This window comes from Guillardia theta (genome assembly GCF_000315625.1).
Source record: "Guillardia theta CCMP2712 unplaced genomic scaffold GUITHscaffold_15, whole genome shotgun sequence".
NCBI lineage: Eukaryota > Cryptophyceae > Pyrenomonadales > Geminigeraceae > Guillardia > Guillardia theta.
This window is the reverse complement of record NW_005434659.1, coordinates 121,869-146,927: the sequence shown is the minus strand read 5'-3', so window position 1 is coordinate 146,927 and position 25,059 is coordinate 121,869. Positions and strand designations below refer to the sequence as shown.

General features: G+C 53.5%; 8 protein-coding genes across 8 annotated transcripts; 4 read left to right on the top strand and 4 right to left on the bottom strand.

The window, feature by feature from the left end:
* Positions 1-874: 874 nt before the first annotated feature.
* On the bottom strand, positions 875-2,596 carry GUITHDRAFT_57273 (hypothetical protein; the record flags this gene model as incomplete). Its single annotated transcript, XM_005837055.1, has 3 exons — positions 875-1,171; positions 1,406-2,039; positions 2,118-2,596. Coding segments are annotated over 3 exons (1,410 nt in total), but the record flags the coding sequence as incomplete, so codon positions are not given.
* Positions 2,597-7,506: 4,910 nt separating this feature from the next.
* GUITHDRAFT_67102 (hypothetical protein) lies at positions 7,507-7,860 on the top strand (the record flags this gene model as incomplete). The annotated part of the gene is made up of 1 exon (XM_005837054.1): positions 7,507-7,860. One exon carries the CDS (start codon positions 7,507-7,509, stop codon positions 7,858-7,860), a length of 354 nt encoding a protein of 117 aa, XP_005837111.1.
* Positions 7,861-8,049: 189 nt separating this feature from the next.
* GUITHDRAFT_135319 (hypothetical protein) lies at positions 8,050-9,147 on the bottom strand (the record flags this gene model as incomplete). Its single annotated transcript, XM_005837053.1, has 1 exon — positions 8,050-9,147. The coding sequence occupies one exon, from the start codon at positions 9,145-9,147 to the stop codon at positions 8,050-8,052; it is 1,098 nt and encodes a 365-aa protein (XP_005837110.1).
* Positions 9,148-11,564: 2,417 nt separating this feature from the next.
* Positions 11,565-13,237, top strand: GUITHDRAFT_103943 (hypothetical protein; the record flags this gene model as incomplete). Its single annotated transcript, XM_005837052.1, has 8 exons — positions 11,565-12,259; positions 12,305-12,362; positions 12,409-12,453; positions 12,500-12,600; positions 12,707-12,884; positions 12,938-13,030; positions 13,079-13,141; positions 13,187-13,237. The coding sequence occupies 8 exons, from the start codon at positions 11,565-11,567 to the stop codon at positions 13,235-13,237; spliced, it is 1,284 nt and encodes a 427-aa protein (XP_005837109.1).
* Positions 13,238-13,467: 230 nt separating this feature from the next.
* GUITHDRAFT_103942 (hypothetical protein) lies at positions 13,468-16,992 on the bottom strand (the record flags this gene model as incomplete). The annotated part of the gene is made up of 5 exons (XM_005837051.1): positions 13,468-13,589; positions 13,759-14,662; positions 14,769-16,076; positions 16,367-16,833; positions 16,878-16,992. 5 exons carry the CDS (start codon positions 16,990-16,992, stop codon positions 13,468-13,470), a joined length of 2,916 nt encoding a protein of 971 aa, XP_005837108.1.
* Positions 16,993-18,419: 1,427 nt separating this feature from the next.
* On the top strand, positions 18,420-19,019 carry GUITHDRAFT_53213 (hypothetical protein; the record flags this gene model as incomplete). The annotated part of the gene is made up of 1 exon (XM_005837050.1): positions 18,420-19,019. A coding segment is annotated over one exon (600 nt), but the record flags the coding sequence as incomplete, so codon positions are not given.
* Positions 19,020-19,387: 368 nt separating this feature from the next.
* GUITHDRAFT_93004 (hypothetical protein) lies at positions 19,388-21,848 on the bottom strand. Its single transcript, XM_005837049.1, has 5 exons — positions 20,535-21,848; positions 20,288-20,470; positions 20,167-20,235; positions 19,795-20,121; positions 19,388-19,629 (listed from the first exon to the last, which is right to left on the bottom strand). Exons 1-5 carry the CDS (start codon positions 21,831-21,833, stop codon positions 19,501-19,503), a joined length of 2,007 nt encoding a protein of 668 aa, XP_005837106.1. The 5' UTR covers positions 21,834-21,848; the 3' UTR covers positions 19,388-19,500.
* A 1,481-nt stretch (positions 21,849-23,329) lies between these two features.
* GUITHDRAFT_135314 (hypothetical protein) lies at positions 23,330-25,055 on the top strand (the record flags this gene model as incomplete). The annotated part of the gene is made up of 8 exons (XM_005837048.1): positions 23,330-23,497; positions 23,556-23,606; positions 23,658-23,706; positions 23,761-24,322; positions 24,374-24,470; positions 24,523-24,638; positions 24,688-24,978; positions 25,034-25,055. The coding sequence occupies 8 exons, from the start codon at positions 23,330-23,332 to the stop codon at positions 25,053-25,055; spliced, it is 1,356 nt and encodes a 451-aa protein (XP_005837105.1).
* Between the last annotated feature and the right edge of the window lie 4 nt (positions 25,056-25,059).

The window sequence follows — 25,059 nt, the reverse complement described above, 5'->3', positions numbered from 1 at the left end:
TTGTTGATAGGCACATTGCTTGGAACAGAATCTTCCATCTCACAGAATCTGCCACATCTGACTGAAGGGCCTGAAGAATCTTTCGAAAGAGACTGGCAATGAGCGTCCCATAAGAAATGTGAATGGAAAATTCCATGAGACGATCAGAGAGGGACAAGAAGGATGAGAATGCTTTCAGCCTTATCAGATCATTCAGAAGGGTTTCAACCTTGCTTCTGAGCAACCTGACGTCATCATGCTCGCGAAATTTCGCTGGCAGTCTACAGGCGCATGCCAGCAACAAGTTCATGGCCTTGGCGCGAGCTGTTGGAAGAGGCTCGACGAGTCGCGTCTCCCGCTGAGAATCGGGGCTGAAATGTTTCATGTTGAAGGTGATGTTGTTCTTGTAGTCCTCCAGTCGTTGTTGGATCTCGACTGCCTTGTCGTAGCATTGGGAGACTTTAGTCTCATCTATCAGCAGCATCTGCTCGCATTGCGCTACTTCGATCTCTGTTTGTATTAAGACCTTCTGTTGGTGCAACACAGCGTTCCTGGCGTTGACCACTCTTCCATATCGCTTCATCTGGTAGCCGTCGTTTGACGGTCTTCCACACCCGAACGGGCAGAGCTTGTTGTTGAAGTCGTTCATGGCGATCTCCAGCTCCCTCAGACCTGTGAAGGCTCCCTCCGCGTCTTGCAGGTAGTACCTCCCGATCTCCATGTGCCCGTCTGCCGACTCCAGCTGCAGGACGTGCTGGCGGCAGGGAAACAAGATGAGAGGATTCTTGTCCAGGTCAGCCTCCCCGAGGGTCGCGAACGTTATGAGGTCAACCTGAAGCTCCCGCACCTCCCCCGTCGAGTCGCAGAGAGGGCAGAACTTCTCGTAGTACTCGCACGGCTCCCCGCACACGCTCGGGCATCGATGACCACAGCTAAGGGTCTTGCTGCATCGCTCGTTGCATGGCAGGCGATCGCAGGGAGCCAGGCACAGCAGAGAGCATCTGCCTGCATGCTCGCAGTGCCAGTCGCAGAGCTCGATGCAGGGCTGGCACAAGTAGCCGCAAGGCTTCGAACAGCTGGAGTGCTGACATCCCAGTACGCAAGGCTCCTGGCAGAACGACATGCCGCACTTGGTGCCGTTGGACTGATGACAAGGAGCGTTGCAAACATGCCCGCAGAGGTTTGACAGCTTCTGCTGACACCTCACTTGGCACTCGACTGGATGGACCGGCTCGATGTCTTGGTATACCGACGTCAGGAAGTCTTTCCCAGCTCGTTTGCATCCTTCTTGTAGGCATGCTCCGCAGGTAGATGTGCAAGGATGGCTGCATGAAAGCTGACCGCTGCAAGGTACCGGACACGGTCTCGTTCCGTCCTCATACTCCTCAGCCAACTTACAAGGCACTTGAACCTCATGGCGGCACACTGGCATGAGGACCGTCACCTTCTCCGCGCAGTAGGACCTGCTGGGCTCAGCTGACCTCCAGCACTCGATGGGCTTGGTGTGACCGCATGGCAGGACGGTCTCGATCAGCTCGGAGCACTTGCCACAGGCTTGGAAGCAGAGCTTCTTGCAGCGGTGCTGCTGCTGACACTGATCCGGCCTTCTCGTGCATGGCTGCCGGCACTGGAACCCCTCGTGTCCGTCAGGATGGCACAACCTGGGGCAGGCATGTCCGCAGCTCAAGCGCGTTGGACAGGGGAGGATGCAACCGCCATCGAGAGCGAACGACTTGAAGTCTTTGACGTCCCTGCAGCAGCGAATGTCTTTAGGGTGCCGCTGACAAGTGATGGGGATCGCGTCGCCCACACAAGAGCTCTCGGAGAGTATGCTGACAACCTTTGACCACATGGCGTCACGATGAGTCAGCGTGTCCTTGTCTCCTATGATGTACATGCCTTGCTTCGCTCGAGAGAGAAGGACGTTGACGCGGTTCTCTACCTTCATGAACCCTGACATCTGTGTCGGGTTCGAGCGTACCAGGCTCAATATCAAGAGATCATTTTCTTCCCCTTGATAGTTGTCTACTGTGGCAACTCTTATGCCAGACTTGCTGGCGCTGTCGTCGGACAGGCCTTCTTCCTCTAGCAGCAGATTGGCTTCCCTGTTGTCTTTCTCGCCAAGGAATGCGGAAAACGAGAGTTTCTTCAGCTCCTTGGTGATCAAGACGCTTTGCCCGAGGTAGCCCGTCAGGATGGTGATTTGATCTCGGGCATAGCCTTGTTGGAGGAGGTAGGTCACCAGAGCGATGACGCAGGCGACTTCATGTGAGTTTGTCTTGGAGCCTTCTTGCGTCTGATACCTCATGTCGCCAGGATGGAAGCTGTCTTCAGGGACCGAGTGGTGCCAGAAGAAGACAGGGTACAGCATGCCTTTCACCGGCGGATACAGCAGCACCCGCTGCCCATCAAGCAGGTCGGGGTAGATCGTCTCTCGTATCAGCCTCGAGATCTCCGGCCGCATGCGATATTGACGTCTGAGGACAGAGGTTGGGGCATTGCGATCCTCGACGAGACGTTCGAAGAGAGATCGGTCAATGTCAAACCCCTTCCTCGACTGCCATGTCAACTCGTACAAGTTCACCTTAGGCCTCAGCTGGTGATGGTCGCCGATCAAGATGGCATGCTGTACGGAGCTGCCACTGAACAAGGAAAGAGTCTGAGACTCGAGAATCTCCGCAGCTTCCTAGATGTAACAACAAGTAAGTTGCACAAGAAGCTTGAAGACTCGCCCTACCTCTATCAGCACAACGCTACTTTTAAGACCGTTGATGACATCAAAGAACTTGCTGCGACCCGACACAGTACATCCAACGACAGAGCAGTAGCTTCTCAGATACGCGACTTGTTGTGATTGTTGCAGTTGTCGCCTTTCTGCATAGGCTTGATTCAACTTGTTGTATAGATCATACAAAGACTTCTCTCTGTGCTCTTGAAACATTCCAGTAATGACATCTCTCAACCTTCTTCTCGCTTCCAACGACAGCTTCCAAATATCCTCAATGTCCTCAACAGCTGCTTGGTTGTCACCATCAGGCCACCAGTCTTCCATCTGCTCAGGTAGAAACAAGTATCGTGATTCCTCCGCTGGTAAATCATAGTCATCTTTCTCGCGTATCTCTTCAACTTTCTCCTCATCGTCCAACGAAGATGTTTCTTCGCTCTCGAGTGCTTCGTAGCGATTTGAAGCCTTTGACACCTGAGCTCCTGAAGGTCCCTTCTCACTTCTCCCTCGTGGTAGAGGATTGACCCATAATTCGAGAATGCTCTCCCTGCCCTGAAAAGAGAAGTCATTGTCGCCAAAGATGATATCTTCGGCCATCTCAAGCTGCATGTAAATCTTTGGAAATTCTATCTCGACGAAATGATTTATCTCGTTCCAAGAGAGAGTTTTTTTCCCCCTGGAGGTTTCGAGCATTTCAACGTCTTTTTCGCAGGTCTTGATGATTTTGGTCAGGTGACCGAACTGATATCTCATCGACTGTACGGTAAGTTGCTGTGCAGACACTTGTTGCCAGATGTTCTTCATCAGGTAGCCGGAAAGCCGTTCAGATTGAGTTCGTGACCCAAATCGAACCATCTTCAGGTCAGGATACGCGTCTAACAAGTGTTCGAGGAACTGGTCTAGAGCATGATTTGTGTAGCACACGCACAAGAGAGGGTTTCTAGGTCCAATCCGCTTGTTTTCTATCAGCATCTTCACGATCGCGACGCCTAAGAACGTTTTGCCGGTTCCTGCGCACACGTCAGCTGCTGTCATGTCAACTTTGTCAGGATCTGCAGGCTTACCAGGCGGACCGTGTGTGATGGCCAGAGATCTGTGCAAGGAGCTGACAACCGCATCAGCCTGCTCAGTGTCTAGATAGCTCACTTGTTGTAGCCTTCGAATGACCTCCCTCTTGGAACTCTCTTCTTCCAATGCTGCTGACGGCACTTGCTTCAAAAACTCCAAGTCCATGGCGTCCATTTCTTGCAGACGTGTTGGTTCTATCAGGCAGTGAAAGTTCCAGACAGTATTGCTGAGATACTTTGGAGTGCCAGGAAAGAGTGGTTGGGTAGACAACTGCAGCTGATTCAACACTGGTGAGATCGTTTCTTCTTCCACCAGTTGCAATGTTTTTAGGATTTCTTGAAAGCTATAGAAACCCTGTCTTGGATCTATGATCCCATATGCCTCCGACGGGTTCTGAAACAGTTTTGCACTTCCAAGATCAGTCACTTGGAACTTCAGACTGACCTGCAACCTGTTGAAGGGCTGGCTGACTATTGAAGTCGGCGACGGAGACGTCACAGTTGCCAACTGAATCGACTCGTTCAGTTGCCCAGCCAGTAGTTTTCCCAGATGAAATAGGAGGACTACGTCGTCTTTCTGAAGAGCATGTATAGCACCTTCCTTCCACTTCTTCTCCATCTCCTTCTGCGATGCTCTCCGCAAGGGCACAATCTGATCCATCTCATACGTAGACACAATTCCGCAGACCTTGTCACATCCAGTCTGCAGGAATCGCACGTTCCTGAACACAAACACCGAATGGATGCTCGAGCCCGCTGCATCGAGTTTCTGCCTGTCGCTCCCCATGTGCTTGTGGAACCAGTCGAAGACTGCTCCTTTGTGTGCCGCGATATGACGCACAACCTCTGCCAAGTTGGCGATGCAATCATGGCGAAACAAGCGGAAGTGAACGTCAACGAGCCTCTGGATGGACTCGGGAGGATGATGGTGAGGAGCGTCGGCTCTGTTCTGCGGGAGGCAGGGAGGGACCTCGGACAGCAGCTCATCGAGAGTCGGAATGACGCGAACTTGAGCAATGTCAACGAAGTCGTTGCTGTGTCGAGCTCCAGTCTCATTGAGCTCACCAGGCCAGGAGTAGGGAAGGAGATGCGATGAAGCTACTGCTCTTGACCTCTGCATCTGCTTCAGTCTCGCGTCACCAGGAGTGTATCGCTCAATCAAACTCTTCAGTGCATTCAGTGTCAACAATATCTCATGTTGATTCGAGTTGTTTGTAAGCTGAGAAGCTCGATCCTCAAGTTGCTGAACCAGCTGTTGGAACTTTTCAAAAGTCTTTTTTCGAGGCGATACGCGAAGCAGCTTGACTGCGAAGAAGGCTACCGCATGAATGTCTTCAGCGCTGAGACGAGCCATGATGTTCTGACTTTCATCAGTTATCATGTCCACAAGCTTGTCCATGAAGAGGTCTTTGGAGTTGAAAATGGACATCAGCGTGTGAATTTGTCGGGTGAGATGAGGAAAGTTTGTGATCAAGCGCTGACAGCATTTCATCAGTGGCAACAGGATGTCGTACAGAGAGCAAAACTCAACAAGCTGCATGGACATTCCAGTCGTCCACACAATTCTATCTGAATCAAGGATTTCTTCTAGACGATGTCGTCCTCCCCCATTTGTCAGCAGTCCAAGACACCAATGTTCCCCCTCGAGTTTACAAACCTCTTGAACGAAGATTCGAGCTTCATGGATGGTCCGCAAGGAGATGTCACTTGTGATCATGTATCGCAACTTGGGAGACATAGAATCCTCCTCCCCCTCCTGCATTCCTCCTCCTCCTCCTCGTCCTCGTCCTCGTCCTCCTCGTCCTCCTCGTCCTCCTCGTCCTCGTCCCCATTCTGTCATCGTCTCACTTCGCCGAGGGTTGAGCAAATCCTCTGCGAGGATCTCAGGGAGGGGGGTGGGGTACCGAATGCCTTCTATATGAACATCACAGTCGGTACACCGAAAAAGGGGGATTGGAGGGGTCCATAGCCTACTAGCGGTCAAGATATGAGGGATCACTGAGAATGGAGGGTAGGGTGGGTTATCGACAGCAGCGCTTGTGTTGTTGTCCACCATACCTCCTCCCTCGTCTCCCCCGCCAGCTCAGTCCTGCAGCCATGCCTACAAGATGCTTCTCAGCTCGCTTCTTGCTTGACCTCGAACTAGTCGAAAGGGACATCGACTCTGATGTCATGCAATCCGCGACCAAAAAGATCTTGTTCCCTTGCAAAACCTCAACAGTCGAGATTCACAGTCGCATGAACGTGAGTCAGTACCTCGAAGCTTGCTCTCAGAATGTCTCGGCAGAGATCTGGTCTCTTTTTGAAAACACCTTCAAGAATACTTTTCCTGGCTGGAGGGACCGAAGGCTGCCGGTGATGCAAATGATTCGGGATGAAAATTCAGTACTCGATCTGCTTGACAAAGACGGACAGCAACTGGACCTGGATCAGTATCTCAACAACATCTTCTTAGTCAACGATTCCTGGTGCCTCTTGCGCCGCCACAGCGAAGGATACTTCTTGCAGTATGGGATCCAACTCTCCAGGTACGATGATGACCTTCAGTATTCAAACAGTGTACATCTTGTCGGCTACTTCAAGCCATACATCATGGATCTCTACTGGATCTACATGATTCAGGGAAATTCTGTGCCATCGGGGATGATCAGTTCCATGATCAACTCCAGCAACAGACAAATCTTTCAATATGCAGGAAGGGTCGACACAAGTCTGGTGCCCATCAATGGCGAGCAGCTGGCGGCTATCCAACACATGAAGACCAACGTAGAGGGAATCCAGGGGCCTCCAGGGACGGGGAAGTCCACGACCATCTACCACATCGTCAAGGGTTGCGTCCCCCTTGGTATGAATTGCCTCGTGGTATGTGTGCAGAACAAGGCGCTGGAGTCTATTGTTGACAAGCTCTCGGTAGACGCTGATCTGAAATTCGTCGTGGTGGGAAATGACTCGAGGCTAAACACAAATTGCAAGAAGTACACATTCTACGGCCTCATCGAGTCAAGCGAGCAATACCTCTCATGCTTGAAGGAACTCAACAGGCTTGACAAGATAAGTACCCTGCTCCATCAAAGATTTCATCAAAAAAAGAGTATCTGCAAGACAACAAGCAAATGGAGCTTGGCATGGGATCTTTACATCAATTCCAAGTATTGCCTTCTCAGAAACGAAGATCATAGTTATCACGCCCAGGTCCTATGGCAAAGAAAGCAACTTAAAGAAACGTGCAACCAAGTCTATCAGGAGATCCTTTCAACAAGGAATATCTTTGTGAGCACTGTGGATTCTGTTCAGAATATCCGACAAGGCAAGCGTTGTGTCTTGGTGATCGATGAGGCTGGTGTTGTCCCAGAGTTCAAGATGCCAGCACTGATAGTCTCTCATACGATAGAGTCAGTCATTGCAATTGGTGATCAAAAGCAGCTGACCCCTTTCAGCTACACAGGCAATGGAAACAGCTTCTTCCACAGGCTTGCAAAGATGCTGACCTTTCCCATGCTCAAAACTCAATACCGCATGCACAAAAACATCTGTGATGTCGTGTCAAAGGCGTTCTACAACAAAAAGCTCGTCACATGGAGCAATATCGATCGCAAGGACGGCCGCGTGGAATGGTGTGATCACAACCAAGGCGAGGATGGCAAATCGAGCAAGTACAATCAACATGAAGTAGACGAGTTGACTTCTACCATGTTGGAGCAAGATTTTCGAAATTACATCAAGACTAACAGCGTCATGATCATTACTTTCTACAAAGAACAATTTTCACGCCTCCTGAATGTTGCGGAGATGACCGGTCTCTACAACAAGTCGACAAAATGTTTTGTTGACAACTTTCGCATCGTCACAGTGGATTCAGCACAAGGCAGCGAAGCGGACACAGTGATTCTCAGCTGTGTCCGCTGCAACTTCAGTCAATCAGTCGGTTTCATCAAGAGCCCAAACCGTCTTTGTGTCGCAATCAGTCGTGCAAGAGAAAGACTTGTTATCTTGGGCAGTTCCAGCACAATGAAAGTTGTGCATGTGCTGCATGATATCTACCGAGATGCAAAACGCAAGGGCAATCTGATTGAGTCCATTACAATCTAAGTGCATGGGGCATTTACACCATGCGATTGCAGATTGTTATGTGACTCGCAGTTGCATTGGGAAGCAAAGAGATGAAATCAGAGAGACGCGAGGATATCAGCAGTTAATGGTTGTTACTCAACGTGTATTCTGATAGAACAATCAAAGAAGAACATTCTAGAGATCAACCTTCTTGCTGCCATGTCTGCGCTACTGCCTACTCTCGCTTTGATTCCGTGCGTTCGCCGTCCGGACTTTGGCCTTCTCTTGAACCTGCTTGTACTTGTCCACGGCCAGCTGGTTGAAGACCAGCCTCAGCTCGGATCTGCCTGTCGTCGGATCGCGCTCGACGGACCCCAGGTAGTCGTTTTGGTAGCTGTCGCCTCGCAAGCTGACCCTGGCGGTTGTGAGGCTTGCCTGCTGCAGCGCGTTGCTGAGGTGGTTGCTCTGGTCCTCCCGGGGTTGCTTGTGAGCCCTGCGGGTGTTGTCTTGCTGGATGGTCTTGGCATGTCGCATGATATCGTTGAGACAGTCGTGGACGTTGGAAGAGGAGAGGGGAATGTAGAGCTGCTCGAGCTTGAAGTAGCTGTGGGCGCGCTGGTATAAAGTCCACCTCTCATCAGAAATGGTAGGGAGCAGGGCCGAGAAGGAGCCCGAGAGTATCTCAGAGCAGACCAGCCTCGCACCATGGAGACGAGCAGCTTTGAGGAAGGCATGCTCGAGCTTCGGCTTGTTAGCATAGAATAACGTGAACTCTGGTGTGTCCCGGGTGATGATGACATAGCCGGATGGGAGGAAAGGGATAGCCACGTCCTCCACGTAGTTAGTGTCTTTCAAGAAGCTGTCGTCAGCGTTGCTCGATATCCCCGTCAGCTCTTCGGGCGTCGGAATAATGTTCGTCCCGTTAATGTACTCCTCGGCTGAGCCCAGCTCAGGATGCAGGAAGAAGGACCCTTGCATGCAAGTAGCCGAGCCGCCGGGGATGCCGAGCTGGCTCAGCCCTTGACTGACAGTGGCTTGCAATGGCGTCTCGTGGTGGGAGGGAGCCGTGTCCTTTGAGTTGCCGCTTTCAAGTAGCGCTTCCGTCTCTCTGTTGCCATAGTCGACCTCGCTCAGGAGTCCATCTAACGACTCCACTCCCTCAGCCGTAGTCTGGACGGCTGGGGTCCGGGTAGACAACGTGGTCAGGGTAAGGAGGGCCGGAGAGGAGACCGCCACCGATGATGTCGGAGGAAGAGAGGCCGGGTCGGGCACGGGGAAGAGGGAGGCGACCTGGGAGGCGACGGGGAGGACGCGCATGTGCAACATCGTAGGAGTATGCTCCCTGCCTCGAAGGGCTGGCCTTATGAAGGGATAGGGGCTGGGACGGGGGGAGACAGAGGGGGTAGGGGGTTGATTTCAAAGGAACCAATGGGTGGGTGAAATCAGGATCTTGAGGAGGTGGGGGTGACTTGGTCATGGATGAAGGGGGGTGGGGTAATCTGCACGCAGGCATGCTGCAAACAATTTTGAAACTTTTGTACTGAGCTCACTTTACTCAAAGTTAAGTTAAAAATCAGTCACTAAGTGATACTGACAGTACGGTGCTCAAGTCTTTTCTTTACTCAAGTCCGTATCCCCCGCGGCGGCCCAGTAGTAGTATGATTGTCCTCTTACTGATTTCAAGTTTTTAACTCAGCCTTTCAAGTTTTAAGAAGCCAGATTCAATGCGAAATCGCCGGGCTGAAAATCATCTAAAAATTACTAGCCAGATTCAATGCAAAATCGGCTGAAAATCATCTGAGAATTTACTAGCCAAATTCAACTGTCCCCGAACCTGTGTGTATAAATGCTATGTCTGGGCAGACATGAAGCAAAATGCCACGGAGTGCCCAATATCGCATCAACCTGAAAGACCTCGAGGTTTACGTGGGTGTAGGGTGTTTGGAGTTGCGCCAACATATTCTGTATGGAACAGACGAGCATACCAACAATCGCGTATTGGTCTTTTTTCAGCAGATAAAGAACAGCCTGATGGATTTTGATTCCCTGTGCAAAGGAATGTCAGAATACGAAGTCAAGACCTTTTTGGAAAGGATGAAGATGTCTTGTCAAAACATACTGATGATGCTATTGCAAAAAGATGAATGGGACAGCTTGCATGAGATCATAGATACCATAGACATTTTGTTGAGTTGAAGGGAGTTTATTGCATTTCATAAAGATGCATGGTTTTTCAAGCAAATGTCCCGTTCTGCAGCAAAATAAGCATGCGAGAAACGATGGTGTTGATGTTGAGGTACTCTGCGGAAAATGTGTTGGGCTCCTGCAACGGAAAGTTTTGGCGCATGTTTCCCATTTGTTCCATGTATCGTCTGTCTTCTGCTCGTGTTGCCCTGCTGACCATTCGAAGCATTTCCACCTCTGCCATGACATTGGGCTCTTGGTCGCTCTCGTTGATTGTCGACCGTACCAATCTCTGCCAAATCGCAACTTCAATGTGGCGCTTTTGGCAAGGTAAACACAAAACATGTTCTTGAAGCACTCTTTCGCATCCATGGGTATTTCACCGGTGCGTCTGGGAAGCATTCTATACAGTGTGAAATAATCCACGAGAAAAACACTTCTTTCCACGCCCGTATTGAGCTGTGCACACATACATGCAACGAACGCGTTGTGGATGTTGGTGTCTCGGGTAGTATAGAGCACCTCATTCATCTGAGCGCCTCCTGGACCACCCAACTTTTTTACCTCAATTTTTGCGCCACGGAGGTCACTGTTGCAGATAGAGAATTCAAATACCTTCTTTCTTAACTCGATTGGAAGATTTCTGACACCAAGCAGGCAATCTGACAAAATAGTTGGAAATTGCCGAGGGTCTCTTCTCAGAAATCGATTGACAGTGACAGCTTCCATCCAGCGCACATTGTTGATCTTTCAATCCCACCAAAAAATCTTGCAGAGATAGATGTAGATGTTCTGGAATTCGGTTATCAGCCGATGATACATGAAAGGGGGTACGGGTTTCCTGGTCTCTATTGGCCATCCCAGCTGCACGATGGGAATGACTGCAATTCGGTAATCAAGGGTGCGCCGATAAAGCACAGTAAGCCTGTGACAGCGAGAACCAACTTCAAGGCTCGGATCTGGCTCAAACAGTCCTGGCCCCGGATGTCGGCGGTCCGACGCCGGGGCCGAGCCGCCGCTCAGCCGCTGCCGGGCGGCCAGAACACTGAACTTCGGAATAAAAAAGCATTCTATGTACCTTGGATTTCACCACCCCTATCCCCTACCCGGAAAGGACCCTACCTCCGAGCCCTCATTCTGGGGCTCCGATCTCCGAACCACCCTGGGTTGTCATAATATACTACCCCCTCCCTCCAGTTTTGAGAGACCACCCCTCCCTCGACCACCCTTTCATCTTCACGGTGAGCTCTCGCAGCAATGGCGCGATGCCGATGCTGGCGCTGGAGCAGGAAGCTTCCCGAACCTCCTCCTCCGCCTCCTGCTGCTGCTGCTGCTGATCCACCGTTCAAGTCCCTGACGATCCAGCTCTAGTGCGGGAGCCATCATCTGATCCGTCCCAAGCAAGTGTGCCGACATCGTCGGCTACAGCAAAGGCAGGATGGGAGGGAACGGGAGCAGGAGGAGCAACGCCTCTCTCAGCATCTTCATCGAAGAGAAGAGCCATGTCTCCCATCTTGCAGGTTCTGAGGTTCTCAACACAGTCTACATCATCTTCTCAAATGAACACCCGCTCTTCTCCACCTCCACCTGAACCCATTTCATCGTCTCCGCCACCCGCTTCCCCACAATGCATCCCCCCCGATTCGCCTCAATACAACACCTCAGATCACAATCACCAACGACAGGCACTTCCTCCTCCTTCCTTCTCCAGGATAGCTTTTAACGGCAACGGAGCACCTGCATCGCATGTCAATGCGCTAGAAGGTTCATTGGCCACGAAATCGTTGACTCGCGGTCATATCAACGAGGCCAATGGAGAAAATGGGCTGAACGTTTCTCTCCACCATCCTCTCTTGTCATTGTCCGACTCATTTGCGGCAGAAACATACTCGCCGCCCGGGGACGAGAGGCCTGTGGCAGGACAGAGCATCTCAAATGGGTTTCATGGGCAAGAAAGCACGAACGAGAAGGCGAAGGCCTCTAGGAACTCAAAGCAGAGAAGTGAAGCTCAGAAGTACAACAAAAGCTCTGCTTCATATCCATCGTCATACTACTGCCAGCATGCAGAGACGGTTGTGTTGCGAACGGACTTCTCGACCAACGGCATCTCACACAGGCGGCTTGAGTTCATGCCAATGTCACTCGTCCAAAGTCCCCCACCTCATCATCCGCTGTCGATCGGAGGGCCGATCAAGGCAAGAAAGGGGATGCGAGTCATCCTCACCAAGGAGGGCTCCAAGGCGTTCGACGAACAGTGAGGAAGGAACCGACGGATCAAGTTTCATTGAACTGCTGGCAGGTTCCACAACATCTCCGGTGGAGGAATCGGGACCATCAGCAAAGTGTTGAACAACGGAGTAGACTTTTGTCTGTACTGCTCTGCATGCTCTAACTTCCCGGCAGATGATGTGTAAGGTAGTGTGGGATAATGATCCCAAGCAGCTTGAAGTATTTCCTTGTCTTTTCAGAGATTTCTGCCTCACTTCAACATTAGCACTGCTATCGCACTGGGAGGTTCTCCAGGTTTGAGCTTGCGCTCTACGACTCAGCGCTTCTTGCTTCCATCCCCCGTTCTGCTGGAAACTCTCCTGACAAGTAAGTGACATGCCACATGCATGCTCCCCTGCTGTTTCCTCCTGTTGGTATGACTTTGGACTCCCTTGATAGGACCGAGCAATCCCCTCAAGCAGGATTGCAACAGGCTTCTGACAACAGCGGAGGTAGGAAGCAACGGCTTGAGATTCTCTGTTATGAAGTCGATGTTGCCCGCAGACTCTCTGGTTGCGAGCCAAGAAGGTTATCAAGACCAGGACCTCGATCCAGTCACTCTAGAGCTGCGCAAGCATGGCATCTTTCCTCCCCCGGCATCCTCCCGTCAGGTGCACGCGAAGGCGGAGGAGGGGCGTCGATATTCGCTGACCCGACCTCTCAGCGAGCTGCCAACTCTGTTCACTCGGACTTCGAGGGGGTCCCGATGACCTTGAGGACGTCGAGGCTCAAAAGGCTATTCGATCGCGACAGAGATGTAGGAGTGGGTGACGAAGAACTGCGAGTTTGACGCGGCTGACGGCAGGGCTTCTTCACCTGCGTCTTCACCTCGGAGATTCAGCAGAAGCTGAAGAACTCAACCCGCGATGTTGTTCTTCCTCATTGTGACGTTTCTCAGCTCATCTCTTGCCAGGTATCAGGAGATTCTACTCAAAGGTCAGAGGTCAACATGGCATGGGCCTGACGCATCGGGTCGAGAAGCTCGTTCATGTCTAATCATTCTCATTGGCAATTTGTGGATCTTTCCTCCCTTTCTTTGACCTTCTCACCTCAAAGATTGTACATGTATGCAATGAATGTATCACAGATTGATGCGGGGGATGTTGGAGAAGGAGCAATGACAGAACAATTTTCTTGGCGCCTAACATGTGAGGTTCACAAAACCAGTTTTCGGCAAACATCATTAGAAATGGTTTATTGGCAGATTTCCATCAAACGTCTGCAGATTTCTGCGATGTCATCTGAAACTTGAGGTTCTTCGAGAGTTTGCGAGATTTTCTTCTTGATCGTCTCGACGACATGCCCTTCAATCCCACCTGCGAAAGTTTCAGACACAGTGGACCGGCTAACATCACCTCAGCAACCACAGCAACAACATCATAATCATTATCGTCATCGTCGTCATCATCAACAACCAGGACAAATAGTAGTAATGACAATCATTTCCACTGTCAGCATCATCACCATTCACAACACCTTTCTCACCGGAATTCGCTCTCTTCTCCAACAAACTTTCCATCGCCTGGAAAGATGCCTGCTGCACCGCGTCTGCACTATCGTCCATCCTCAACAACAGCTGTTTCCTCATCTCCTCCTCAAACTCCAACATGTCACGTTGATTCTTCGTAGCTATCATCACATTCTGAGTGAGATAACACGCCAGCTCGCGTGTCTTGGCGTTCTCCTCCTCCATCATTGCGCACAGAGTATCACCCACCAGCTTCATCGCCTCCTCTTCGAACAGAACCTCCGCCTGCTCCCCCGCGCTCGCCATGTAAGCGGCTTCCAACGCTGTCTGACAGAGCAAGGCTCGCTCCGCTCGTTCATCTTCCACCTTCTTCCTCTCGGCTTGCTCCTCACCCTCCTGCTCCTCTCCCCTTTCAGCGCTCGTCGTCTGCCTCGCCCACAGAGCCACCCTGAGGAGGGCGAGGAAGAGCTGCTTGAAGAGCTGCGGAGGGAAGGGGAGGGAAGGGTCTTGGACGACGAAGTTCACGAAGATAATGCACTCAAGGAGGAAGGAGGAGGAGGAGGAGGAGCTGGGAGAGGAGGAGCTGGGAAGCTGCACGAGGCGGACGAGCTCAGCAAGGAGGAGCTGGAGGAGCGGCTGGGAGACGTCCTCCTCGTCCAGCTGGCGGTAGAGGACTTCGAGCAGGGCGAGCTCGTGCAGGCAGCTCAGCCTGGTGAGCCCGGGCATCAGGGTCTCGAGGAAAGAGGAGAAGTGGTCGGAGAGGAGGGAGCTGATGGAGGAGCAGGCCGTGCTCGCGATCGCCCGCAGAGCTTGATGGCAGGAGAACTGCACGCTCCTCCAGTCCCTCGCGTACTTGTCCAGCTCCTCAGAGCTCGCAGGGAAGTCGGTGACCTGCTTCTGCCCGAAGCACCAGGCCTTCACCTGCCAAGGAGCGTGAACGAGTGAAGACAACCTCCTCCTCTCTCCCTCCCCCTCTCATCATCGTCATCCTCCCCTTACCGCCCTCTCCCCCCCCCTCCCTCCTCACCTGCACAGACACCACGATCTGCGTCATCTGCCTCCTCGACTCCTCGTCCAGCTTCTCCCCGCAAGACTCAGCAAGCTGCTGCGAGCAGCGAACGAGCTGAGAGGACAGGCGAGGGTCACGCGACTCGGAGATCGAGGAGCAGTCGAGGGCGGCGATCATGGTCGACACGTGGGGCACGAGCCAGGAGGAGGAGCAACCCTCGCACATGGCCCGCAGGATTTCCACAGCAGCGCAACGTCGGTGGACGTCCAGGTCAGTCTCTCCTCTAACCGTCGGGAGCAGGAGCGGCATGTAGACGGAGGGGTCGATGAACTCCCCGACGGTCCGCGCGCACAGGAGGATTTGGCGAAGCAGCAGCCTCGCCTCCGGGTCTCCCTCCTCCATCTCTGCCAGGGAGCGGAAGCAGCACTTGGTGAAGGACTCGACCATTGCCCGAACGTCGTTGGTCACCCAGTACTCAGTGTAGAGGACGAGGTAGTACAGCAGCTGCGCTGCCATGCTCCTCGTCTTGGGCTGCCAGTCGTTGAGCTCCCGCACCAGCGTCGGGCACAGCCTCCTGAAGTTGTTCCTGACCACCATGCGCGCTCCCAGCCGCGGCCTCCTGGTGAAGGGAGGCTCGTGCTTGCAGCTCCTCCACCTCTCCGTCGCGTTCTGCTCCGACGGGGTCTTGTGCCCGTACTCAAGGAAGTCTCGCAGCTCCTGCTTGTCTCGCTCGTTGTTCTCCCTCTCGTTCTCGTGCGTCTCCCCCAGCCGCTCCATCGCCTCGAAGGTCGCCATGCGGAGAGGAGGGCACGGATCGCAGAGCCCATTGAGGAGGTAGGGGAGGAGCCGACTCTCGTGGTCCCAGCGATCGTTGAGCCGCGTCATCCAGTCGATGAGCACGGAGATGAAGTTCTCCCTGACTTTGGCGCTCGGGTCACTTGCGAGGAGGGCGAGGAAGTTGTGGCGGGGCTGCCGCTCCTCGGGCTTCACAAGTTTCCCCTCCTCCCACACTCCCCCGGAGAAGAACTGCCAGACTGGAATGACGTTGGGTAGCTGCCAGGCCACCAGGTCCTCCACCAGCGTTACGTTCTTGTCCCCCACGAGCAGGAGGGAGCCGAGGGCAGTCACTGCAACTTTCCTCACAGACGAGTGTTTGTGCCTGAGCGTGCTCTTGAGGCTATCTATGAGCTCCCCGTACCTGTAGCGTGGCTCTGCTCCAGCCCTCGTCTCCTCGTACCTCACCACCATCTTCATGCTCTCCTTCTGACAGCTGCAGAGGGAGACGAGAATGCTGCAGGCTTCCTTCCTGACCGCTGGATGGGAGTCCTGAGGAGAATTCAGAAGAGGAGAGACGAGGGAATGAAAGGGACAAGGAGGAAGGGGAGGTGATGGAAGGAGGAAGTCGAAGAGGAGGAGGAGGAGGAGGAGGAGGAGGAGGAGGAGGAGGAGGAGGAGGAGGAGGAAAAGAGGTGGTGGTGGTGGAGGAGAAGGAGGAGGAGGAAGAAGGGGAGAAAGAAGAGGAGGAGCGAGAAGAAGAAGTGAGAGGAGGAGGAGCGAGAGGAGGAGGAGGAGGTGGTGGTGGCCGACAGGCAATTCAAGGAGGAAGGCAGTCTGACCTGGAGGGAGGCATGGAGGATGGAGTGAATCGCGTCCATGTACTGCCCGACCACCTTGGGGCAAAGAGCCACTAGACGTCCAAGGATGAGGACGAGGAGGAGCCGGATCTCCTCCGAGCTCTCCTCAGCAGGCGATGTTGCGACTCTGTACACCATGCACGGGATGACGATAGGAAGCACGCTGGAGACCGAGGTGACCTTGTCCAGGAAGGAGAGCAGACATCGCATCGCCATATCACGGATCCTCTCAACAGGATCCGCCATGAGTTTGATCAGCTCGATCGACAACTCTTTCCAGACCTTGTCTAGCACAACAAGCGGCGTGTCGTCATTGCGCACTAGCAGGCTGATCCTACCAAGGGCCGCCCTCCTCTTTCCCATCTCCTCGCTCGCAAGGAAGCTGATCTCTCTCTGCAAGCTCTCCACGTCCTCTGCCTCCCTGTGTACAAGGCCCATGAGCCCTCGACCTGCACGCAACGTCATCCTCTTTCCCGCTCCTCTCCCATCCCACCTGAGATGGCCTTGGGATCGACGAAACTTGACTTGAGCTCAGCCGTCTCGACAATCCTCTCCCTCCCCTCGTTCGACACCTTCCCCATCAGCTGCGACAGCGCTCCCAAGTCCATCTGCAGGTTGAAAGTCTCAGTACCCATCCCCATCCCACACAGATAGCAGCAAAGGGAGTAGCGGCGGCAGCGGCAGCATGCATCACGGGCAATAGCGTAAGGAGCAGGCAAAGTTGAACCGAGGAGCACGCGAGAGAGATAAAAGATCCCGGGTCTGAGCCTGAGCCTGAGCAGTCTGATCTCGAGCCTGGGGAACCACACGCACGATAGGAGCAGGTGGAGCAAGAGGAACAGGAGGAGGGAGTTCAGGTTCATATACAGGTACAGGACCAGCAGCAGCAGCAGCAGCAGCAGCAGCAGCAGCAGCAGCAGCAGCAGCAGCAGCAGCAGCAGCATGAGTTGTAGGATCATGAGAGCAGGAGCATATACAGCAGCAGCTGCGTTAGTCACAGGAGTAGCAGCAGAGGCAGGGATTCGGGCAGGAGTTGGAAGGCAGGAGAAGCAGAAGAAGGGGCAGGAAGAAGCAGCTGCAGCAAGAACATCAGGACATGAGAACGATGGGGGAGAGGATGAGTCAGCATGAGCATGAGCAGCAAGATCATGAGCAAGATCATGAGCATGAGTATGAGCATGAGTATGAGCACAGAAACAGGAGGAGCCGAGGAGCACAGGATCAGGAGGAGCCGAGGAGGAGGAGGAGGAGGAGCACAGGAGCACAGGAGCAGCAGGAGCACAAGAGCACAGGAGCACAGGAGCACAGGAGCACAGGAGCACAGGAGCACAGGAGCACAGGAGCACAGAAGCACAGGATCAGGAGCAGGAGCAGGAGCAGGAGCAGGAGCAGGAGCAGGAGCAGGAGCAGGAGCAGGAGCAGGAGCAGGAGCAGGAGCAGGAGCAGGTTGATATTTTCCTCGCCCTTGCTACATTGTTGAGCCCTGCCGTTGATCCAATAGCCCCATAGACTCGAATAACCGACCCCGGCTGTGCACCTCACATGTTATAGTACCCGTACTTTGAGTACCCCTACCACCTTTCTGATTTTTAAAAACACCCCCAAAAATTCTCAACATACACCAATCCACGACATACCCTACCTACCCTTTTCACTCAACATCCACCCAGTACCCCCCGCAGCCTCCCCGACAGCCATGCGGTCGCCGCGTGGCTTGTCGCTTCCGCTGCCCTTCATCTTCCCCATGCCGTCCTCTCTCACTCCTCTCTTCCCTCTCCTCCCTCCCCTCCGAGCCTGGCTCCTTCTTGCCTGCAGCTTGTGGCTGATCTTCAGCCCGACATGGCTGTCTTGGCTCCTGGCCCGTCCCCGTCACCTCGGTCCACCTTTCCATACCGGTCTCCTCAACATCGGAGTGATCGGGGACTGGGGCGTGCAGAGGATGCCATGGGAGGAAGAGAAGGAAGGACGGCAGGAAGCGCAGGAGGTTGTCGCCGCACTCATGGGAAGCTGGTCGAAGAGAGCGCATCCTAAGTTCATCGTGTCTGTTGGGGACCATGCCTACCCAAGGGGGCTGAAGGGAAGCAACGAGACCGCACGGCTCAGGAGAGGATGGAAGGAAGTCTACACAGGAGGAGAGCTCTCTCATGTCCCGTGGTACCTCACTCCCGGCAACCATGACTGCGTGGGTGATGTGCAGGCCGAGTACAAGTACGCGGAAGAGGAGAGCAGGTGGAGGATGAGCCCGTTCCAGGCTGCTCACTTTCCCCTCCCTGGCTCCACACAAAACACCTCTCTCCTCCTCATTATGCTCGATATGTGCACGTGGGTCTGCGGAAAGGAGGGGGAGCCAAACTTCCGCTGCCTGGCGTCGGAGAAGGACGGCATGCCAGCTGTGAGGCATATGGGGAGCGCGAGGCGGCAGGAGATGATCTCTTGGCTGGGGAAGACACTCAAGGATCAGTGCGGGAGGAGAGACGGAGGAAGGAGCTGGTGCATCGTTGCTGGGCACTGGCCGGTCTTCAGCTTCAGCGGGAACGGGCCTACGGACATCCTCATCGAAGAGCTGTTGCCCGTGCTCAAGTCGCACAGAGTTCACGCGTACCTGTCAGGGCATGACCACAACATGCAGCATGTGCGAGTGAGAGACAGCTCCCTCCCTCACTTCTTCGTCAACGGTGCTGGAGGATACGACCTGCATCCAACGCTCAAGGACAGCGTCGATCAGTCTCTGAGAGCGACACAGGCGAGCAAGGCGACCCTGGTCAAGATACACGTCGGCCATGGCTTCCTGTCCATCGCCATGGATGACGAGCAAATGCACGTGTCAATGTTGGGAGTGTCGGAGAAGAGAATCTCTGATAACCTCTCAGACCATGTCGTTTATGAGTACTCCATCCCCTTGTAACGTCGCGGGGCCCGACTGGAAGTCTTGTTGTTTTGTTCTTTCACGCTTTCTCTATTCCTCCTTCATTAATTTCCAAGTCTCTCTCTCTCTTTTTCTCTCCGTGTTTGAACTATTTATTCTTTTGCACAAAAAAATCCAGCAATACAGGCAAAGCTTCTGCGTCGGAACCTCCCACAGGGATGCTGAAGGAGGGAGGAGGGCAGCATTACAATTACTTTCCATCCTCCATCGAGTTGACGGACGAGGAGGTTTCCAGGCTGTTCTGAGAGTCGATGCGGTCCATGCTAGACAAGCTGTTGTCCGATCCTCCTCGCTGCAGAGAGCGGCCCTCCTTGGCAGTCTACCGCAGGTGTGAGAAGACAACAGTACGAGAACGGGGAGTGATGCGATAATTATGATGATGATGATGATGAGGAGGAGGAGGAGGAGGAGAGGAGGAGGAGGAGGAGGAGGAGGAGGAGGAGGAGGAGGAGGAGGATGTGGTGGTCGAGGAGAAGGACCTCACCTGTGTAACAACCACTTGGCCTCCTTCGACCTTCCACAGCTCATTGCAGACTCTCGAGACGAAGTTCTGGTGATGGGAAATGACAAGGATGGCACCATCGAACTTCTGCAGGGCAGCAGCAAGAGCATTGAGAGTCTCGTTGTCTAGGTAGTTCGTCGGCTCGTCAAGAGCGATCAAGTGCGGCTTGTTCCACACAGCAGAAGCAAGCACCAGCCTGCATCGCTGTCCTCCAGACATACCCTTGATCCTTCCTGACTGCGCCAGACGGTGAGAAAGGCCAAAGTCGGCAAGATGCTTCAGGATCTCCCTCTCTGTGCATGGCCGGATCTGCCGGGGTCGTCAACACCAGCCTGTCCCCAGCTCTGCTCTCACCTCAGCTCCACTCTGGTAGGCTTGAAGCTTCGCGTCATAGTTCAGGCACAACTTCATCACATACGGGTCCTGTCGGTCAAACATCAGACAAGAACATGATACAGCATTCTCGCTAACTCACCTTCCTCTTGATCGACCCCAAGGGCTCCCAGAACGTCCCGTCGTCCTCTCTCCCAGCTCTCACAGTCTCGTAGCTCAGTTCTCCTCCACGAATCGCACGACCAACGATATCCTTGATGTTTCCGATCTTGTTCCTCAGCGCCTCCTCCTCCGGCGTTAGCCTCATCGTCTCACGCTTCGCCAACTGCGCGCACAAGTCAGGTCCCATCCTCACAACTCGGCGAGCAACAGGCGCAAGTAGACCTCACCTCTTTGTCTAGACCGGTACGAAACCTCTCCTGCACGTACTGCCAAGGCTTCATGTGAAGATGCTCTTCCAAGTGATGCATCGACGACTGAGCGATGTAGGCCACACGCAGGTTCTGGTGCCTCGCGATCTCTCCCACGTGCTTCCCTGTCCCCTGATCAACAGCAGCATCTCCCACCAGCAAGCGCAGCAGCGTCGTCTTGCCCGCCCCGTTCACTCCTAGGAGCCCAACTCTGCTCTTGACACACAACTTTGCGTTGACCTTGTCTAGTGTGGGCTTGTCGGAGTTGGGATAGTAGAAGGTCAAGTCTTTCGCTTCCACCACAGGCTTCGTCTTCGACTTCACTCCGTCCAGCTTCCCAGGATCGGGGAGAGTGATGACGGCGCTAGCTCCGCTCTCCGTCATGGAAGGAAGAGCCTCCATGACGTCAGGGCGATTCATGGCGAAGTTGGCGAACCCTCCCCCGTAGTAAGTGAGCTGGAGGTTGGCGATGTGCATGACGTCTGTGCATGTCTTGCCGAGGAACTCATAGTCGTGAGAAACAATGCAGACAGTTGTGTTTGTCAGAGTGACAAGATAGTCGGCGAGCCAGGCTCTCGAAGCGGCATCCAAGTGGTTGGTCGGCTCATCAAGGAGGAGGAGGTCGCACTTCTGTGTCACAGCAGTGGCGATGGCAAGCTTCATACGCCATCCTCCAGACAGCTCGGCAACTGGTGACGCCATTCTCTCCTCAGTGAAGCCGATGGAGGCCAGCGCGTCCTGGATGAGCTTCTTGTCCGTTCCCTCGGTCCTTTGCTGCTGCTCCATGAAGTCAACGACTGTGCAGTCCAAGTCCACGTAAACTTCGTGCTGAATGTAGAGAACTTTGATGTTCTGAGGGAAGTTGGACACCTCTCTCGACGCGATACGGTTGAGAAGAGTGGTCTTGCCGACTCCATTGTTGCCTACAACTCCGTACCTATGGTTGCGGAGGAGCTGCAAGTTCGTAGGTTTCAGGAGAGTCTTTCCCGCATAAGCTAGAATAACGCCCCTACAGTCAACGAGGTAGTCCAGCTCCTCCGCATCGTCATCGTCTCCCTGATTGGGGTAGCAGCTGGCATGTATGTTGTGGCACACAGTGCTGAGCTGCTCTTCCTCGATGGAAGAGTCAGCGAGCAAGGGGAGCAGGAGAGACACCAGCTGCCTCGTCCTCACTCCTTCCTCTAGCGCTCCAGCTATCATGGCGCTAACGTGCTGCTCCACCATGGCCGGCAGCGTCAGCGTCGCCAACTCCTTGCTCACTGCCGCCTGCATGCTCATCCCTTGAACGACTGTACCCCTACCCCCTGGAAACAAGGAAAATAGAGGGGTTAGTGGGGGTGATCTCACGTGTCTCTTCTCCCTATAAGGGGTTCTGGGGACACACCACCCCTGAAAATGGGGGTACTTTGACAACCTACCCACTAGTTAACGTGCAAAACTCATAACAAAATACCCCATGGACCCTACGAGTAATCACCCCCACCCCATCTTCGCACTATCAAGGTTGAGGAGGGCCAAGGGACGTTGAGTGGACAAACAAGTTTTGATGGTGGAAGACGGAGAGCGACGGACGTTGTCGTCAGAGGATGGCGAGGTTGTGGCATGTCAGCGATATCCGAGGAAGGTCTAGAATATCAGTGAGCTCCTGCAGCAATGGAGACTGCGAGGAGGGGAGTAGGAGAGCGATGGCCGCAACACGGGGAGGACTGAAGGTGATGGCCTGCGTTTTTGTGCAAAAGTGAGATGCTGGATGAGGACTATGGTGGCCAGGATACAAACAGCAAGGATAGTCTGTCGGGCAAGGTTGGATTGAATGACTGAGGCAACACACACTGTCACTCCGAACGTAAGGCATTAAGTGTGTAGATTATTGGACACGTGCCCCGAACTATTTATGAAGAAGGATTTGGAGGTGGGTATTTGTTGGTTAAACAATGTGGAATACAAAGTTTAATGAGTACATTTGACGATATGATTGTTGTTGTTGACCCATTGAAACCGATGGCAACAAGGTTGCACGTCCTCTCCTCTCTCTTCGCTGTGCTTGAGACGGAAACTTTGAGAACCTGATTGAAGCAACAAGCTTTCTGATTCTATCAAGAATCATTGCTCATCGCTTCAGCATGGGACCAACCTTCAGTTCATTTGATCTCAGACGTAACGTCCGCTCACATAGGATCATTTCAGATACTGTGGTTGTGTTCTTCTCACTGCAAAACATCGCTGCTTCTGCTGCTTCTCAGCACATGGCAGGAAGACAAAGGACATTGGATGGGTGACGGTCAGTCGGTCTATCAGCTCTTGTGCTTTCAGGTGCATCATGTACCATCTTTCGCTCTCAGGGCTGCGTGCATCTGGTTCTTCGATCCTTCACTCGCTTTGACCTCTCCGATGAGATCGAAATGAGACTTCTTCTACGCCTGTTCCCCCTGCCACCCCCTATAAATACCTCTGAAAGAGGGTAGGGGTTAAACAGAAGGAGTCGAATGAACCATCGCGATCTTGCGGCTTTTCGAATTTACTACCGGAGAGGGGGTCGCGAGGTAGCAACTGCCTGGGTATGGCGAGGAGGTCGGCGATGGATGGAGCGACGAGGGGAGAGGGGAAAAGAAGAGGAAGGGAGGAGACAAGAAGGCGATGATCAGAAAGATTCGAAGGACTGGTACAGAGGAGAAGCACATGCGAGCATTGCTTCACAGGAAAGTTTCGAATTGCTGGTGATCCAAGTGACTTGAAGGAGTTGCTTCTTGTCCTCGGAGTTGGGTTTGAATTTCATGACCGAGCTGATGGTTGAGATGGACAGAGCTCAGAGCAGAGACCAGACCTCTGGTCAGGCATGGCAGATGCCGGACATCGCCATGATGCCTCATTGCAAGTCTTGCAAGCAGCAAGGATGCATGCACTTTCGACGAGGGTTTACCCACTTGCTTGCCCTGAATCAGGTCCGCCTTCACTCCCCTATCAAGTGGTGAGGGAGCTTACCTGCCTGGCTTCTATCAGGGATGCCCTACTCCAACTTTGGGAACAGACAAGAGCATCGACGAATCAGCGGTAAACTCCTGAACAATATCTCCCATGGCGCTGCTTCTCACTTTCTTTCAGCCCAGCCATGATATTGACGTTTTGATCCCGTCCTCCTGCCCCTGTCATGGTATGTAGAGAGAGAGAGAGGATGGTAGTCTCTGCCGTTGAACCCTGCTCACAGGCTGCAACGAAACTATTATACGAGCCGACGTGAACAGGGGTAACGAGAAGAGCCTTACCTACAACTTTGTTCCCCGGACTAGCGAGTGGAAGGCGGAGCCCTCAAGGTATCGCTACAAGAGAGACACGGAGCTCGTCATAGGCTGCACGGGAAGGCATCGCATCATTGAGTCCCCCAAGGCTGGTCGATACGCTCAGCTCTGGTGCCGCACCTGCTGCAACTGTGAGGCTACGGGGAGGCCCATAGGGAACCTTGTTGGATGTGCCAACGCGGCTCACTGGCACACGGTAACGAACAGGAGCTACCACGAAAAGACCCCATTCCATCAGCTCGCCAACAACCTCCTGCAGTCCTCGTACAACGAGGCCCTCCAGTCCGGCATGCCCTTCGAGAAGGCCATCGGGCCCATCGGCATCGCCTACTATCGTAACGGTATAGACCAGCGAGGGATCGAGACGTCAAAGACCAAGTACATACCCGAGAAGCCCCTTCAGACTAGTCTGTTCAGTGCTGAAGCACTGGGTGGACACTCACACTTGTTCAGTGATCACCTGGAGAACAGGTGAGGAAACGTATTGCCAGGGGTGAGACTGATGGGTTGTGACTTGTACAGGATCGGCATGAAACGAGATCGGGGGATTTTCGATGCAGAGATTGCCATGACGCCAAACGCAATGCTCACTCCACCCCTCTACTACTTTGATAACAAGGTGAGGCTCGGGGATCTGCTATCTGCCCCCCAGCGCTGACAGCAGCGGGCAGACTTGTCAGTGGAAGATCAACTCAGCGTCAGACTTGAGAAGACAGTTTGCTTACGAGAGTCCCTTCGGAGCTTCACGGAGCAGATCGCATCCTATAAGGGGCTCCAGCATGGCCATGTATGTTTCTCCTTGCCCTAGTATGTGGACCTGATCTTCATATCTGCAGCTCTGCCATGCCGCAGATGTCTGTAGCTGACCTCGGTTCTTCGAGCATAATGGCGTCTGGATTCCCGTCCAAGGCTCTAGCTTCTCCCATCCAACGTCCATTCCCCGGCAGCAATGCTGAGCTCTCCATGCTCGGCGGCTCGTTCTCCCTCACTGAGGGTATCGCCTCGTCTATCAACGGGCTCAGTGGCAAAGGACAGAGCACAGCCCGTCAGGCCGAGTCTTGTCCATTCCTGGAGGAGCCTAAGGGCAACCTATGGGATCTTCCAGACATCTTAACCACGGGAGGAAGGTGAACCTCTACCCGCGATCCTGTTGTTGTCGTTATACTCATATCAGTGTTTCAGAGTTTCCGGGAGCTGCTTCTAGTGAC

Coding starts and splice junctions, on each gene's coding strand:
- GUITHDRAFT_93004 (XM_005837049.1), bottom strand. CDS start 21,833: ATGAGCATGCAGGCGGCAGTGAGCAAGGAGTTGGCGACGCTGACGCTG. Junction 20,236..20,287: donor TGGGGTCGATCAAGAGGAAG/GTGAGTTAGCGA, acceptor TTTGACCGACAG/GACCCGTATGTGATGAAGTT. Junction 20,122..20,166: donor CCTACCAGAGTGGAGCTGAG/GTGAGAGCAGAG, acceptor CGACCCCGGCAG/ATCCGGCCATGCACAGAGAG.